This window comes from Falco cherrug, chromosome 4 (assembly GCF_023634085.1).
Source record: "Falco cherrug isolate bFalChe1 chromosome 4, bFalChe1.pri, whole genome shotgun sequence".
Classification (NCBI taxonomy): domain Eukaryota; kingdom Metazoa; phylum Chordata; class Aves; order Falconiformes; family Falconidae; genus Falco; species Falco cherrug.
The window spans coordinates 40,960,676-40,980,095 of record NC_073700.1 but is presented as its reverse complement, the minus strand read 5'-3'; the positions used below and the strand labels follow the sequence as shown (position 1 = coordinate 40,980,095).

Here is a 19,420-nt window from a genome sequence, read left to right as displayed (position 1 = left end):
TTTTCCAGGAAAAGAATTTCAGTCAAAGACTGGTATTTCAGCCAAAAAGGAATAGCGCACTAACAGTGTACAAAAGGGAACATTGATTTAAACAGTATTTTGTCTCTGTGTTATCAGAAGGATTAAAAAAATCAACACTGCTTTGAAAAGGTGACATGGTATAAAATATTCCTGGAGCACCTGGAAGCTAATGCATATTTAACTGATACTTTCATTTCCAATTTAAGACACTTAATATATTTTGTTAGTTAACTATGTATTTGTAGACTCCTGATTTGAAAGTAGATCCCATATTTATACTGTAAAAGCAGCAGCTCTAGGGATAACATTCATAGCCTTTGACATAAGAGAGTTACATGACTGTAGAGATGATCACTACAGAACTCTATTGTCCTCATTCCTAGTTTTAATTAATAAAAGCGATTAATTGTTTTAGTAGTCTAGATAAGCTTTAAAAGAGTAGAATTGCATTCTATGTTGAATACAATCTTCATAAAGAGCGTATCCGATAATGTTAAATCAGACAATGTAAAACATTTCCTTTAGAGAGGACTGCTATGAACACAGAGCAAATGCTGCTGTTAAGCTGCAATTATGACTATTTCATTAAGCTACAGGCTTCTTAACTGACTAGATTTCAGAATGGGCACCAGTGGTACCACCAGTACAATCTAAAACGCTCTCAGAAGAATTGGTTCCGCTGCTGCTTCAGAACTTTAGAAGACACATTCCTTCTCCAAGGTTCTGTACAGAAAATTGGCCGATGGCAGCATCTGTTTCATCAGCTCGTCTCTGCTATTTTTATTATGGCAGCTTTTTATAATTCGAAATACCCGCTTCCACAGAGGCTTTTTCCTTTTGTGAAAGACTTCATATCTATTTGCTTCCTGACACAATGAAATGGTAGTATGATAATAAGAGGTTTTGTTTATTCAATCACAGTTGTGACCAGGACAAAAAAACAAACACAACTTCATCTTCTACACAAAATGCAGAGTGCACAACAGTACTGGATTCAAAAAAGTTTTACTGTTACTGAACAACTTCTGAGCATTTCTGTAGAACATTGCAACACAGGTTGTCTTTGGGTTTTTGTTGGGTGGCTTGGGGTTTTTTTTCTTCTTTTTTTTTTTTTTTTTAAATGAAATATACTTTGAGGATATAGAAGCAACTAAAAGCACTGATTTATCTGTTGACATTACTTACATATGTTTATAAATACCACATTTACTTTAACAAGAGCTATTGGGAAAGTTTACATTTTTAGGGGGCTTAATTCACATTAATGTGCTTTTGTCACAAAACAAAACAAAAAAAGAGCCATAACACTAGCTTACTTGTGGATGTGTATACTAGTGAACTGGGGGCACTGTACACGGGAGATCCCTCCTGGTTTGCCTGGCACAGCAGCACCCTGCCTACAAGAAAGAGAGAGAGAGTGGTATCTGGTTTTGGAACACTCACACTACACCTCAATTTTTATCTCAAAACAGAAATAAAGTCATAACCGGAGCAGTGCGGTGAAGCAGGGGCACTTTTTGTCCTTTGACTTCAAAGCAGAAAGAGCCCCAACAGACATGTACAATTATACATTTGCAAAAGCAAAACACAGACATCCCCCCAAATACAAACACCTTTTTTTAGCCCACAGGGAAGCTGGTGCAGGCTCCGGGTGTTGGCGGTGCCCACCAGCCCCTTGCGCAGCTGCTCTCTCTCCCTCTGTGCCCTACTCTCCAATCAGGAGCTGCCCAGTTAGCCCTGCTGCTACTGGGAGCAACTGGCCCACCCAGCCCACCCAGCTGCTCGCTGCAGCTCCCTAACATTGCCTGCAACGAGAGGCCACTCAAGCAAACCCAGCAGCTGCAGCAGCTGCAAAGCTCCCAGATCCAGCTGTCAGGCCAAGGATGATCTCTGTTCTGTGGCGTAAATTAACATGGGCACAAGCGTTTACTAATGCACGTGAAGATTTCAGTATTTTTTGCTCAAATGAGAAATATGCCAACATAAGCTACTTTCCAGTATATAAGCTGGATGCAGGATTAAGAACAAAACAAAAGAAAATAAGTAAAACCTTTTTTTTTTTAAAAAAAAAAAACAACACAACAACACAAAAACCCCAAAAAGTAAAAGTGATAACGAAATAAATTTAAAACAACACTTTTGCAATGCATGTTCATTTTGAACAAATGACAGAAGTTTAGGCTTATTTCCTGATTTGGTTTTTGGTGGTTTTTTGTTCGGTTTTTTTTTTTAATGAACCTAAATAAAATGCCTTACTATTTCAACATCTTAAAATTATATTTTAACAGTCTTAGCTGAACACAGATTGAACATTGATTAGATGTAAAAACAACTATACTTTCCCGCTAGTAACAAAATTTCTGCACTTCTGGAATACAGTTCACCAGGAAGAACTGGATGTGACACATCTGGTTTTGCAGATATATGTGTGTATATATACACACACATATATTACACAAAATTACTTATATACATACACTGACATACTTAAAGCTGTCAGGATGTGCAAGTCACACAATTTCAAATACAAAATTTATATGAAGATTTGTGAGGCTTTAGAAGTTACGCATTGACTTATAAGCAACATAACTCAACAGAGTTGAGTCAAGTATGTTCGGAAAGACAAGATTACTTACAAATGGTAGGCATGTTTCCAATACAGCATTACAAGAGCAATTCTCAACTTACATCCAGTTACCAGACCACAGCTCTTTCCAAAAAATGTTTCAAAAAAATTTCTGTCATTAACAAGTTCTTTGATTATTGCTCACAGCTGTCAGTTGAAGTAGAAATGAAAGAAATACTAAAGGAAAATAATTCTTAGAATTTATGCAATTTATCTAAGACTGTGACCACTGGAAATCTCATGAAATATTATGCTTCCAACCTTCCCAGACAAGAGCACACCCTTAACTAACAGGATTTGGAGATGCCTGCTTTTTTTCCAGCTATCCACTACAGAACTGAAAGACATAACAAGCTAATTTATTTCCCCCCCTTAAAGACAGGATATAGTTGACTATATTGATACATATCTCTCTCAGCCTTTCAAAAAAATCCACAAGTGGAAGCTGTTAAATGAGCATATACCTGTTGAGATGCTAATAGCAAGTACCATTTTCAGGCTGGTAGATAAACAGACCTACCAACACAGGCTCTTGGCACTACAAATGCGCACACTGGAACGGGATGTGTTAACATCATAGATGCTTCAACACCCGTGCTACTACAGAAGCCAGAAAATGAAAGTGAGCTGAAGACAGTGACATTCTTCCAGCTGAGTGAAATGCAGGAAGGAATTGTTAAAATCAATAATTTTCATGAAGTTTTAAGACTAATGTAACTATAACGACTTCAAGCATGTTTAGTAAATACATAAAGATAAAAGGCTTATAGAAATTGAAGACAGTAGCTTTTTTATATTACTTAACATAAATTCCAGATGACACTTCGCTTGTTCCATGGTCTACAGGTATTTTCCTATTCTTTGCAACTAATATTATTATATTTTTTCTGATTTCATCTCATAGAAATCCAAATTTCCTTACTCTAGTCTTCTAATTTCTAATGAAAGTTCTTCAAAACAGATGGTTTTTTATCCATGCTACTAGAGTGTATTTAATTTGTTGCATAGAGCTTTCTAATTATATTTTGACATTCGGCCTTTGTGTAATTTGTGCATAAAATTAATATTAAAAACTAAACCACTATTATTAGATTTTGTTAGAAAAATACCAAACTTTTTAATCTACTTTTGTGAGAAAAGATTATTTCTGCTGCATCTAATTTTGGTATTAAAAATATTTTAATTGTAATTAAAACAAGTGGGGAAAGACTGAATTATTTACAATAAGATTTTCTGAATAAACCTCAGAACACTGAAACAATCTAAAAATTCCCTAATGAAAAAAAAATAATATTTTTCCTCTAGAATACTAGATTCTCTCATGACAGAATGAAGGTTTGGGGGTTTTGTTTGGTTTTGGGTTTTGGTGTTTTGTGTGTTTTTGTTTTTGTTTTTTTAAGAAAGAGGATTTTAATATTAAGTTCTTAATATTTCTGTTCAAACTGTAATTTAATAATATCACGGAGCTGATGAACTTCAGAAAATTACAGTCATCCATGAGTCCATTTTTAATTCTATGATACCTTGTGTATTAGCATATTTAAGTCTGATATTTTCTTGTTAAGAACAATCTGCACACTTTTTTGCTTTTCTTTAGTATGAGCATCTACTTCTTTGGTCACAGCAGACACGTGACCAGTGAGACAGGATTTCGGAGGTCACCAGCAGAAAGCCCCTCCTGACTTGCTCCACCAAAAGGATCAGAAAAAACATAGCATATGTGCCTGGAGAGTGTATTCACTACAGGCACTCAGGAGAGCTTTACATAGACTGGTGGCAGAAGGGAAACTGAGGCAGCCACGCTGCGGGGTGGGATGTGAGGGGAGCAGCCTGCAGAGGCTGAGGCAGCCAGTGGGTTGTGTTGCTGTGCTGCAGCAGAGCGCGGCGGTGCCAGCTGAGCACCACCCTGAGACTGTGCAGATCCTGCCCAACTGAGTCACTGATCAACCTTGGTACACAGGTGGGCAGCGTGGACAAAAATGTACTTTTCAAGATCAAAAATTATTCCCACTCATACTTCTCTTCCTCCAATGTTTTCTCCTACAGTCCATGATTAAGAATCTTACTGTTCGATTATGTCCTTTGTTCAAGCACTATAGTTATTTTGAGGAAATAATTATTCTAACAATATTCAGGGCTGTGAAGAAAATGATGTGAAGTCATTAATGTTTTTAGAATACTAAAAATTCAGTTCCAAATGATTCCCAGATATCTGACTAAAAGTACTTTCCTAATTTTTCATACTTTCAAATATAAGTTTTTTGTATGTTGTTATTTATGTGATTTATAATAAACTAATATACAGAGCATAAGTGGAAATACCAATGTACTAGTGATGATGCACAGACTCATATGATGCACTGGCTCATACAAGTCACATGACAAAGTTAACTGTATTTCTTAAATACTCAGGTAGCTAAGAAATACCCACAATCAACACCAGGGAGCCAGGATTTTAAATCACTTCTGTTAAACATAGCTTTTAACTGGAACTGCTGTGTAGCCAGCACTACAGACAGCTTGATCTGGAATAAGTTTAAAGGAATTTGCACAACTAGTTGGAATCTCTTACAGCTCCTTTGTAGAAGTATAAATTGAAACACTTTCAGCTGAAAAAAAAAATAATAATCATACCTACTGTTAGCTAAAATTATGCTGCTGATGTAAAATTAACAGTGTTGCATGGCCTTGACCATGGGAGCAGCCCTCCGGGTCACAGGAAGGAGACAAAACTTTTAGAAACCTTCAGTCCCGGGACTGTATGAAGGTTATACACTGTTACTGAGAACCTGAGCTTAAAATGCATCACCTCCCAGTACGGGTGACTTTAGTACCTTTGCTCATAAATAAAAAGTTTCCAATTTAAAGTGCTGATATTTATTCCCCAAGAATTTTGGGGGATTTGCAAAAAGGAAGAGGACAGAAGTTGCACTGCTGCACTCGGTAACTGGGTGGGGTTTTGCCCTGGCACGCGACGAAGCAAGGCATAGGGGACAAACGGCTCTGCTGCTCTCACTGGGGGAATCCTACCAACCACAGCATCACATAAAGCTCTTCGGACAACTCGAACATGACAGTGATGCTGAGTTCTCTATAGCACACAACTACCTCCCTCATAACCAGAGGGTAATCGCATAAGCATGTGTAATGGCAGAAATTAAGCAAGTCAATCTCCAGGACTGGTCTACATCGGGTGTTAGTACATAGGTAGCTAAAATGAGTGTTTATAATATAGGAACTAGGTAATTTACCACATACAAGGAGATTTAGTAAAGATTGCATCACTGTAATCCAGTGATGGCACTTATAGCCTTCTTTATATGTATTTATCTATTGTGCTACCAACAAGAGCTTCTTACTGCTTTTTGCAACTAAGTACCAGTTCTTAATTCTACACATGCTATACATATAGCCTGTACACGTTCTATAATACTATTTAAGAATCCCCCCCAAACCCACATGAGAAAGTGAAAAAAGGGTAAAAATAATTTGTGTCCCATTTTCCCTATATTATTATTATAAAGTGCTATTTTATGACTCTAATCTAAAAGCTGCATTATTTATTAAATTCAACAATTATTTTCTCTTTCTCCCAATACAGCTGGATGTTCCATGGCCCGGTGTTCTCCCTCGGTTAGATCTCAGTCATTCTGATTACTGTTTTTCATTGCACCTTTTGCAACAACCATTATTCCTATACGCTTAATTCTTCTTCAATGTATAATGTAGGAAGAAAATGATAAAGCTGTATCTCTCATGAACATATCGGGAGGTTTGCTAGTGTATCCAAGATCCTCACAAACGATCCATGTCTGCTTTCAACTTGCTGTTTGAAAAAGTGTAATTTAATATTGGTCTTTCCAGAAAGAAACAGCATTATCTTTGTTCTGGTCTGAAATATTTTTCTATGATGGATTATTTCAAAATGTGTCACAGCACTGGATCAGAAACACCTAACTAAAAGGCCGCTGTTGTACAGTAACAGTGTATGTCAGCTGCTGTTGTCCCATCTGACTGGGGAATTTAAAGAGAGCCTCTATCTTGAATACATAATAGCTGTTAAGTGCTCTTTTAGCCCTTCATTATCAATCCTTAAACTACAGGGCCTTAGTAGGCTTTTAAATGTGCTGTTAATTAAAAATAAAAGTGCTTTGTGACTGCCTTCAGTTATTTGGGATCTTTCTATACAGGGAATAATGCTGCTTCAGATTTTAACGCAACAACTCACGGATGGTTGTGTTGGTACATTGCACTGTTTCATCTATTATTAACAAGGAATAAAGTAGCATCACCCAAAAATACCTCCTTTCTTCCAATATGTTAAAAATACAACCAAACCCTATATTGAATTCCCACAAAGTTATATAGTTTCACTTAAACAAGAGAATTGCACAGTAGACAGGAGAACCTAAAGTAGTTGATGTCCAAAGGTGAGTTTGTAGGTCCAAATCCATATCTATATTACCTCCTGGCAGCAAACCTGAAATACATTCAGTTATTGAATAATCTGTGTATACTTGCTACTGGCAATGAGAATGAGAATCTGTGCTCTATACATGCACTTACGTAGTAAGTCCCTGACCCACACATAACTTCATGCAAGTTACTAAAAACCGGGCAGGGTGGGGGGCGGGCTGGGCAGGGAAGCCCAAGGTGGTGACGCTGTGTGTCTCTAAGGCATTTTATGGGATCTCTTTACTGAAAAATTCTCCTTAAGATGCCAATTTTCCTTCCATCACTTTTTAAAGCATAATGCATATTTCTTTATGATCACCTCTCTTAGTGTCACCAAAACATTCCATGAACTTTGGCAATGATCCAGGGAACAATGACTCAGGGAACAGCAATGCATGTTATAACAAACATAATTTGTAAGCCATCCTTCCAATTATCTTTTGCTGGTCTTTTGCTTTCCAAGCTTTTGGGAAACAGACCTCCCTCCCCTGTTACATGTGTTCATTATCCAGTATTCTAAGTCATGTAAGTGAAAATCAGAGGAGCAACAAATTTTGCAGCTCTGATGATAATTTTGTATGAGAGTCTCCTAATTCACATTCTTCCCACCTATTCCTTCTATAGCACAGATAACTTATTACAGGGTAACAAGAATCTCTCCTTCTCCAGGAGCTGACATACCATACTTACCAGTGTGTACTGTGGTGTCTTAGACTGGGAAAGACCTTGGGGACAGCACAGGAGCTGGGAAGCGGCAAATTCTTTTAAGTTCTGCTCCCACGCCAGCATCCTTTTCCTGCCTCTCAACATGATGAGACACTTTAAAGCTTCAGCCACTCCATCAATGAAAAGCTAAAAGGTATATCTGCTAGTGATCCATTAAAATTCTCGAAGACTGCTTTAGGGCAACAGCTTGACAATGCAACAGGGCGTTGTCACTGGGGTTTAGTGGCAAATTTAGGCTGTTGGTATGTGGCAAAGTAATGCCAGCTTAAAAACACACCAACTCGTTCCTGTTTTAATTAGCATACCACTCTTACCATAGATGGGCCGTATTTGGCAGGAACAGTTTATGTAATGTGTCCATTCACATTGTAAAACATTTGCAATAAGGCACTTTTTCCAAACATAATTTCAAAATTATTAACCAGCCACAGACATTTCTGGTCTTGTAACCAGAATGAAACTGCTATGTCATGCAAACTCAACTGCTGTTTGTACCAAAATCCTTAGCAAACCTAGAGACTTTACCTGTGCTTGTTAATTTTTTATCATTGGCATCCAAGTGTAAATTCTTATCCACATACTATCAACAAAAAATCTAAACCTGGAAAGGCACTATGTAATAATGCAAAATATTGGAGTGGTACTGTCGGTATTGCCCATAACTAACTTTCCTATGAAATACGTTTACTGTATGACATATATATACACACACACACAAATTCAGGTGCACATAAATTGATATTCAATAATATCCACTGCCATTATCTTATACTGGAAGAGGTGTCCCACTTTACTCCTAATCTTTCTAGGTCCTCCCAGCAGACTAAAAGGCAGGGAAATGATGGTTATTCTTGGTTCATCATAACTTTATCTTGGTTCAGCTTTAACTTTGAGAAACAAACATAAGAGAAATTCTGATGTATAAATATAAACTCTGAGATGGTATTATACTGTTCTTGAAATAGGATACTTGAGAATATAAAAAATACACCTATATTCTGCTGATTACTAAAATGGGTCACATTCATACATCTGCCTTACGAATAAAGGTTGCAATATGAATAGAATCACAGAATGAATTAAACTGGAGCCTTTCTGCTCAAACATGAACACTATGGTTTCACCATGGCCCTGGAGGGATTACAAGTAGATATGTTTATACTTTATCCTCTCATATTGTGTCAAGACACTATTTTCTGTGTAAATTACCTATTTCAGTAAATCGATAAGACAGAGATGCAAATCTAATGCAATTAGATGCAGAGATGCAAATTACTAATCCCTCAGTTCTATTTGCTTACCCCAGTGGATGCTGGTTTTAATTTACAAATAAAATTCTATTCTGAATAACAAGCTGAGAATATAAAAGAGCAAAAATTGAATCATCATGCATAATCCTGGCTTTAGTTTGCCTATTTCTTCCCCAGCCCGTTCAGATTCCAGAATTTCAGGAGCATGAAAAAACATTACAAAAATAGTAATACAATGTTTCTAAACTTTCTAAAACATTTACTTTTACTAGTAGCAGCTCTATGCTTGGAGATTTTCCCCAAATCAATTTTCACAACGAAAATCTGACCGCACCAAACTGACAGAGATTGTGTACCATTGTAAATCACAGATTCATCTCAGCTACCTCCTCAAATGACTAAACAAATGAAAACTCAGTATTTTGAAATTTATTCTCAGTAAGTATTATGAAATGCAATTATAATGTAAATCTATCAGGGATTCTGTCATCCAATGCACAAAATGGGAAAAAATGCAGAAGACTCAACAGAAAACATTAGCTATACGTTTGAAATACAATTCCTCCATAATCTTAAATTGCTTTAGCATTCATTTACAGATGTAATTAAGGTTTAACACACAGCAGACTTGTTTTCCATTCCGCTTAACTGTATTAACTTTACATTTCATATATTAATTTATTACTTTACATTTCAGAATAGTTTGTCTGCCTGACTGTCCATCCTAAGGCATGGATCTTCCTAACTTTGTTATTCTTCTAATCAGAGGAATTTATTCCTCTGCATAACTGCTATTAACCTATCTAGCATTGCAAATATCCCACCCAGTCCCGAACAAACAAGCGTTATAGTGATGACCTTGTAGTTTGTCTTAAATTTTCCTTCTAGAGCTCCTTAAGCTATTGCTTTTTACATATATCCATAGCTGGTAGCTGAATGACAGTCTCAGTTTGATTCTATGGGACACTGCGATGCCTACCGCAGCCCAGAGCCCAGGTCCAGCCAGTGCCCACCCAGGCTGACCTGGGCTGTCAAGCGAGATGGCAGCAGTAGCTGTAAACCCAGCGGGTTTATATCCAGCCTCTAAACGGACATCATCCACAGTCTGCACAATCGCTCTGCACCAGGTTTAGCCTTGCCCCTGAAGCAGACAACCTCAGCACACACGGTTCAAAGCTGTCCAGAAGCCGAGCTGCATGACGTACGGCCGTCAGTGTGTGTGCACGGAGCCTCCAGGACGGCCCCCATGCAGCTCCTTGCAGACAGACTGTTCCACATCTACTGCTCTGCAAACCTCAAGCCAGCATGTGGCAAGCAGGGATAATTTTCAGACTTACTTAAAAACCATGTTAATGCTGCAAACTAATGCAAGAGGAGGCCAGGGAGACAGTTATGGAAAAAAAAAAAAATCTCAGTCTAATGTTTATAATTAGACAGTTTTAGGCTGCCACTATATTTAATTTATTTTTGATGCATCACTAATCAGGAAGCCACAGAACACATTTTCACTAACCACCAGAATGATGTTTACATTAGAAAAGTCCAAGCATTACTTTTTTCCTTAGAAGACTCTCTTCGTGAGTAAAGCACAGTACTTAACTTTCTTTTTAGCCCTTTAAAGATCGATCAATTTTATCCACAATAAAAAACATTTGAACAAGCATACAAGAAGTTGGAAGCAATTTAATAACAAAGAAAGGGCAATACAGCTCCTGCTTGATCAGAACGCTTGCTTTTGTTTTATTAAAGTAACTTTGGTAAAAGTTACTAGGGGAAATCAGGAGAAACATGGAAACATGGCCAGCTGATCAAAGAACTCTTGTTATTCCCCCAACACATACTTGGTGCTACCAAGACCGCACCTGGAGCACTGCATCCAGTTTTTAAGCCTGCTGCTGCTCCAGTTGGAATGAAATGTGAAAAAATTGAGAGGATATGTTGGAGTGAAACAGATGGGCAGGGGCCTAGAGCTCATGTCCTGTCAGGAGAGGCTGAGGGAACTGAACTTGATTAGTCTAGCAAAGAGGAAGTTAAAAGGCAATCTAAAAACGTTCTCTGCTTGAAGGAAGTTACAAAGATGATGGAGCCAAAAATCTCATTGGAATAGCAGTAGATGGTAATATAAAAGGTCAGTGGTCACCAGCTTTAGCTTGGAAGGTTTAGGCTGGACATAAGAAAAATGTTTTTCACTAGTAGGGCAATGCAGCACTAGAAAACATATTCAGAGATTATAAATCTCTGTTTGTGGATGTATACAAATACATGGCTCACCTGATGTATCACTGGTGTTAGTCCTGCTTCAAAAAGCAAGCTGGACTGCACGACCTCCAGGAGTCAGTCCCAATCACAATTCCATGATTTTGTTAAGAACTGTCTGTCCAGTGTCAAAAATCTTATTTCATGGGTGTGAAATGTCCAGGTTATGTATGATCACCACTGCATTCCACAGCAATTACGCGAGATCTGGGGAGGGGCCTGCTCAAACTTACTATACCAGCTCCCTGCAGAAAAGGGAAGGAGCACAGAAGAACACTCCTTCAAACAAAAGCAGCCTTAAACTAAACAAAGGTATGTATCGGAGATAAGTGGACTACTTGAGTAGTCGGCAACTCAGCTGAACAGATCATTTCTCTACAAAACTAAATGTCAAGATGTGATCTGAATACTTTAACTTGGTGGCCATGGACTGTAGTGCAAGAGTGACCATCACACGGCCCCTCTAGTCTCAACCACCTTGTTGTCATTTGGGTGGCATTTTGACATGTTGGATATAATCAAAACATATAATATTTTCAAAACCATCAAAAGCATGTTCCTAAGGTAAAGTATTCGAAGACAGCAAGCATGATTGTCCTCTCCCAGGTGCTATCCTAGTTTCCAACCATTTGCAGCTCAGGGACTTCCCAAGCCCAAAGCAGCTTCTGTGTGTTTTTAATAATGGTCAGTGGATTTCCCTCCCGTGAGCTAACTACAACGTACTTTTACCACACGTGGTGTTCTGTGCTAGAATAAGGTACTAAATCAAATAAGCTGCAATCATAATCACATATTTAATTATGACTATACCTGGTCCTGTATTCACCCACCAACTCCCAGAACGTGTTAAAATAGAATTCAGGCTTACTCATGCACAGGAATTTATTATTCCAAGCCTACCTCATGCACATTGCTTTATCTTTGGGTCAGACATTATAAGAGGAGCAAGTTTACCTAAAGAAAATAAGAAATTTTCATAAGTGCCACCCAACAGAACTACCACTGTAGAAATTTATTACCTAGCAGTTCAAAGGGAAAAGCAGGTTTTTGAGTTAGGATGTCAGCATGAGGAAAGGCATCTTACTCCTCTGCAAAACACATGCAAGGCATACAGAAGGAACAGAAGCGAGAGAACTTTTGCCATTCATTGGCCCTGCTTCCTTCTTTCCGATACCAACTTAAATAGACTTTTCCTGTTCTCCTATGTATTACTTCATTTCTACATGTTTTTTTTCCACACCAAAACAGCTAATAGAACAATTCTTCACCTTGCCTCCCTGCCTCAACTTTGTGTTTTGCACCCATCACCATCAACTAGTTAGCACAGTTTTGTCATCTCAGAGTATTGTTTGTCTACATGCAGTAACTCCTGACACGACTTCTAGAAAAATCTCCAGCATCAGGGATCTGACCTCTTACTGGGTAACAGTGTAAGGCTGCTGACACTGCATCATAGTGGGGATGCAGCACCGACTTACACTTAATAACTCCAAATCCATGGACTCCAAGTAGTGAGATAGGATCAGTGCGGTTTTGCTGTGTAGTCACCTCCAGACCTATGTCTCAGCAACTGTACCAACAAGCAAATGGATCCAGCGCCCACCCCCCCACCCCACCCCCTTGAAAAACACCCACCACCTCCTTTCCCTTGTTTTGAATGAACTCCAGCTTTCAGCAAATTTATGGTTTCTGTTTTTCAAAATTCTATTTCTGCACAAATTCATCATAATCCAGTCAAAATTGATTCCTTTATACCAGAGTGTAGCCACAATTCCCAAACTTTTGCACAGGAGAAGCAGGAACTCCCCTCTTAACCATTCCCTATCTTCTGGTGTAAAGCTCTATCTACAGTTCATGATGCACCATGAAATAATCAAGTGTATAGAATTTCTTTCAGCGATCACATAGGAACAGTATCAAAGCTGCAGTATATACTGTGTTATTAAATATACATGCAAACAGAAGAAACATCTTTAAAAGGGTAATACTGACAGTATCTGTGATTTTCTCTTTAAAATGTGCAGGCTTCGATACGATGATAAATATAGGTCGATTAACCTTGCTCCAGAATTTTATGTATAACCAATTAACAAAATTAATCTTTCAAAAAATAAGTCATTGGCATTATTCTTTGAACAATCCTTGTTTAGTTTCCATGACAGTATACATTTTAATGAAAAAGTCATTATAATGTAGCATAAGGCATAATTAATTCTGGAAGATTTTTCTGAGTAAATAGCTAATACAGATGCTGAATTCCATTTTTCTACTGCCTTTATTAATCTTTCATAAACCAGTATTTCCACTATAATGGCTTGTAAAATCTCCACAGAAGTTTTAGAAATGCATTACCTGTCATCAGTGGTGTTAATCTAGCTAGGATGCCATCATTTGTATGATGGGACTTTAACATTACAGTCTTGGAAACAACAGTTACAGCTTTGTTTTATGCTTTGAAAAGGTGCATCTATATATGAGATGGAACACTAAACAATAATTATTTATTTTTTTCCATAGAAAATTATTTAAACTCTTAAGCTAACAATATTGAGAATTTGTTTATTTAGGAAAAAACTGCTTAGTCAATGCCTAAGTTCAAATCTTAGTGTATGTAATCAAATTGTAAGATGAATTAATCTTTACACTGACAGACAGCCAATTTTCACCGAAACTATGCCTTACAGATATGGTACAGCGAACTTTTACCCTAGGATTAGAATTGCTGTGCAAGCATCTAATTCAGCTTCAAAAACTCCAAACACCTCCACTAAGAAGTGTTTCTAGGGTATTTGCTGAGCTTATGCAAGACTCATTTAAATTCAAAGAGAAACACTAGAAAGATGAAATGAATCCCAGGTGCTCTTACACTCCAGAAATAGATGCTTTAAGACATGAACAAAGAGAATTAGTTTTAGCAAACATACAGGAAACCTCTCTTCCCCTGGATTCCTCTTATTTAAGTGTATGTTTTTATACATATATATAGTACTATGGTATTTCTTCACCTCCTGATTATATATAACATTAGATTTCAAAGTTTTAAACAAACTTGTGAAAGGAAGTTTGTTACAAGATCTGCTTCTTGGAGGATACTGCTAGCTTCCAAATACACAGCATGCTAAAACACCCCAGGCATCTAAAACTTTTCTGTCTTCTGAGGGAATATAAAATAATTAAAAGCACAAGCTCTTCCCCCTTCTTTAATTTTAACTGATGGGGAAAATGTTCCAAGCCACATTGGAATGATAACTACTAAGTGCCCAAGAAACTGGGTGCCTACAACTGTCCTCACTGAGTAAAGACTATTTACGAAGTGACTACAACTACTCAGCTACATAGCATGAATCTTGAAAATAGCTTCTGAAAAACTTTTAGCACTTCATGAGTATTCAGGAAAAAACCCCACAGATGTCATTAGTCACTTATGTAAAAGGAGAATGGGATCTATACTACTTGTCATTGATCTGTGTTCCATGACTTCTTCTAATGGTACTTCTTCACTAGGCTAAAGTAATTTCTTTCTCCACTGCCAACTTAAATGTCAAAATTTTTGAAATATTGTTTGTTGGTTATGACCAGGCAAGGATATTTCCTCATGTGGGTCACTGCAAATACAACTGTTCTTTGAAAGAAGATTCACCACTTTTCCAGGTAATTTCTGTAACATCTTCTCCCCTACCCTGCATGCTGCCACCGTCAAAAAGAACCTTCTCCGACAGGTAGGTGCCCTAAAATGGAGTTTCTGCCACTGACAAGGACAAAATCTTTTTAAAAGGCCTTACTGTGTCTCAGGCTATCTGCTTTAAAGGACTGAGGCAGTAATACGGATGCAACAACATTCTATATCTCAGTAAGGAGAGTGCAACAGATTGCTCAAAATTCATTGTTCCAAAAAACAAAAGAGAAAAGAAAGATCTGCAAGAACAGAAAAGAACATGGAACTTTGCTTTCAGACTGTCCAAGGCTGAAAGGAAGGCTAGGTACTACAGCTAAAATATATACTATATAAAAATAAATAAGCAGGTAAAAATAATATTATAACAAACCAAAGAAACAAAGAATGTAACAAGTTATGGTAATAAAGTACCAGAGTACTTCCAGTAAAGAAACTGAACTGCAAATCTGTATTTTGCCAGCCACAGATGAGTGCATAGGGGAAGGTAATAGGCTCTAGCTTAACACAGGAAAATGATGGGTCACTGTGGGAAGGATTTTAAATCGGATGGATATACAAATAAATGAAAAATTTGTCCCATTTTACATGAAAACTTTGTGAGACAAAGCACACAATGCTTCTTACAATGCCCTCATTAGGACCTGCCAAAGGACTCGATAAAGAGTTTGCTCAAAAAGATAAGCTGAAATGGAAATGATAACTTCAGTAAGCATTTGTTTCTCATAAGGAGGAAAAGCACCTTAATACTATCCTTTTATTTACTAGAAGGAAACTACGTTGACCTAAGTAATCTTTTTAAAAATTACCTATCAATTATGATATATGGGAAAGTAGAATTCTGTGAAATGCTAAAAATGACAAATGAAAAAAATCACCAGCCTTTCGTTTTCTATGAAATGTCCTTTGAGGACCCCCCAGTGGAGCTGTGGGGAGGGCAGAGCTGTGCCACCGCCGGTTCACCAGCACAGCCGCAGTCGGTAGCTGCTGGGGAGGCTGGCTTAGGGTGTGGGATTACAATGGCATCACATCGCACTTCACAAACATGTCATTGCAAATCTATATTAATGCTACCACGTGACCCAAATAGCTGTATTTCGGCAGCATTCTAATTTACTACAGCACGAGCATCTCAAAGTCAGAAAAACAGTCTTAGAAGGGCTACTGAGGAAGAAAAAACTATAGTGTTTTGGAAATATACAGTACTTTGCAGTCCCCAAGTAATACTTTACTTGGGTAGTGTCTGCTGTGCATCTGCTATGTATCTTACAGTCTCCATTTTTAGCTGTCATGTGTTTCCTCAAAGGTTTTCTTTTACAGAAGTGTACACTCAGAAAAAACGCGCAGCTATAACAATCATGTCACTGGTCCTACTGTTTACCATTATCTTCAAGGTTTTAGGGTTGATTTACATTGCGTTCCTCCCTATTTGACTTTAATTGTCTGCTTCAAGTTGTCAGGACATAACTATATCTTCGATTTGCATTGCATTAGGGGATCTTTTCCTTTCTCTATTGATCTTGTCTTATGGAGTAATTTAACTCAATTCTAATTTTCTTTTGCATGCGGGGTGCTCTCTATCCAAGGAAGTGAGTTATGTGTATTCAAGTGGTGCATCTTATGAATCTTGTTAAGCTTTACCGCCTTATAGCCCGCACTGATGGAATATTTAATCACAGAAATGAGTTGGCAGATATGATGTACAATACGGTTAAGCCTTGCGGCATGTGTCTTCACCAGCAATTGAGAAACGGGTGAATTTGCCATTCATCAGTGCCATCCTGACAGCTTTGTATAACCTTCTGTTTTTTCATTTATTTATGAAGATTAAAGGTACTTTAAATCAACAATTCCTCTGCACATGTATCATCTTTATTTCAGAACTGGCCAAATTTTTCATCATTTATTAGAAGCTAAAGGAACTTCTTGCACTGACTGTGCAAGAGTTGGTACAATCTTAACATGGCAGTGTTGGTGACAATAATTAAACCAAGTAACTACAACTCTGACTGTCTTAAGAATCAGATTTATAATTTTATAATATTAAAAAATGCAGTTGCTTCTTCTCCAAATAAGGTGGTAGAGGGGAGCCCAAAAGGAAAAATATGTTGCAGTACTCTATTATGGCATGCAAGAACTGCATTGCTCTTTTACTGTTTCATTTTCTAACAGCTTTAAGAGACCTGCACAGAGCTCGCTCTCTTTTTTTTATTTTTTATTTAAATTGCTTAAAAGGAAGTTTAAATGTCTGAGAAAAAAAATTATCTTTCAGTCAGTATAGAAAATATGCATTTGATATAAATTCTGAAAAAAACCCAAAAACTAGAACTGCCTGCAAGTATAAACAGAAAAACATCTGAAATATGTGAAGTATCTTGATAGAACTTTCTGCATAGGTGTGGTGGAGTGCATGTCATAAGTCATAAAATTAAATTAATACTCTTCTAATGGTAATTAAAGATTCTCATTAAGAAGGGCAAACACCTCCCTTGTGTTGGCAATAAAAATGCACTTGGGACTTTAGGAGGTTATACAAAAAAATCAATAACCTGCCATTTTATAATTAAAAGACAAAATAAATGTTAGGGAAAAGTCCAGTAAATTAGGAAAATTACCTTCAGGAGAGATTGAAAATATTGATTTTAATTTACAAACTATGTGAACTCTTCATGCCCTACTTCATGAGACAATTATAAGTCAGATTGTTAATTCTGCATACGTATTAGAAAATTGATTACTGTACTATGGGAATATTATTATATTTGTCATTAACACAAAGTCATTTATATAAAATGACTAATAACTGACTTTCTAATTTATGCAGGTTCAGGGTTGGTTCACTAACTACTTAAACAAGATCAATGTTAAATTCCTGTTTTCAATGTAGGCATACATCAAAGAAGGAAATAAATTCTCCCTACACTAAATATTGCAATTCCATGAATGACAAGTTAGTATTTTTACTATACTGTGCCACTTTTACCCTAATTGGAACATTTTCATCTATCTTAGAAGATGGCACTGGATATATTATAGGTAGTTTTTAAAAAAATAAATATCTGCTTGTAGCAGTAGTCCTATTTAACAATTTTTATCTCTTGAAGTCCCTTGAACTGACAAAAGATTTGCAGCTTTGTTTAGTGGCGGCATGGAGATTCCCCAGCTTATGTGGGCAACTCTTCCCATGCTCAACCACCATCTGTGAGAACTGCTGCCCTAATACCTGTTCTTTACTTGCTGCAAAGAATGTATTCTACATTTACCTTTTTATTCTCGATTACTATGTGTGTGACCACAGATAAATATTATTGGTTTTTAAAATATAATTAGGTATTTGTATCCAGTGCATACACACAGAGACTACCGAAAAAATGATCCAAATGGAAAACTGAAAAACTCTCAGAGTTTCCCATGGAAGTCATGGCAGACTCATAAGTGATTTTGGAACCTAAGAAAGGAAGGTAACTTTATTACCCATTAGAAATATTTGGGTTCAGAGGCATTATTTCTGTCTTAGATGTAAATTATTAGCTTTCAAAAACTGGCTGTTTTGGACTTGCCAGTGATGTTTATGGGCAGGATTCAAATTCCTCAGAAATCAATTGGGTTTTGGAGTACAACCACGTTTGTTTTCAATAGTGTTGCTAAAGCACATTTGGAAACTTGCTAGCCATGACTGACTTCCAGCAGAAAGACTGTATCTCATTACTTCCAAATTGTAACCAGGATCAGAATTCAGTCTTAGCAAAGACTCAAGTGATAGAATACAGATCTAAAAATACAAAAGTTTTAAGCAATGGAATAACTAAATAAAAAATCTAAAGAAAAATGTAAAAAAATTATGAACACAGATATTCTATACTTATGTGTGTCTATGTACACATATATACAAAAAGTATTTATCTATAGATAGATTCTTTTGTTATAGATAGGTTATTTCTCACTAGGCTTAAATACTTCCTGGAGGAAAGTGACTGTACTGAAATATAAAATAAAACAAGAAATAAAATATAAATAAAATCTCATGTAAGACTGGGATATTGCAGTACATTTCATGTTATGCTATCTACTTTCCAATAAAAAGGTATTTCATATCTTCTACATAAACTTCAGTATGCCCAGGTGACTTAAAATCTTGCATCACAAACTTTTAAATGACTTACAGTTAACATGAATCAAAACAAGAAACAAAATGTCACACCAAACAGATAATCTGTACTTTTGCACATTTTGAAGAATACTAAAATAAAATATGGCATGGACAACTATGGAGTAATCCTTACCTGCATAGAATTCTGGACTATAAACTGCACCAACAACTGGATTTAATTTCCAGCCTGCAGCAAACATAAAGACATAACAAAGTTAATATTACAATTGGTGATGATAATAATAATAATGATTTTTAAATTT

At 36.8% G+C, this 19,420-nt stretch overlaps 1 protein-coding gene across 30 annotated transcripts in view; it reads right to left on the bottom strand.

Annotated features, from left to right (window-relative positions):
• Positions 1–19,420, bottom strand: part of RBFOX1 (RNA binding fox-1 homolog 1) — a 918,315-nt gene that overhangs the window by 66,186 nt on the left and 832,709 nt on the right. For 21 of the 30 annotated variants that reach the window (XM_055709778.1, XM_055709787.1, XM_055709790.1 and 18 more), the window contains 2 exons: positions 19,291–19,344; positions 1,338–1,418 (listed from right to left, as the gene is read on the bottom strand). In XM_055709778.1, the coding sequence (XP_055565753.1) occupies positions 1,338–1,418; positions 19,291–19,344 (135 nt within the window). The remainder of the gene's footprint in view (positions 1–1,337; positions 1,419–19,290; positions 19,345–19,420) is intronic. The other 9 variants (XM_055709789.1, XM_055709797.1, XM_055709786.1 and 6 more) reach the window with 1 other exon arrangement.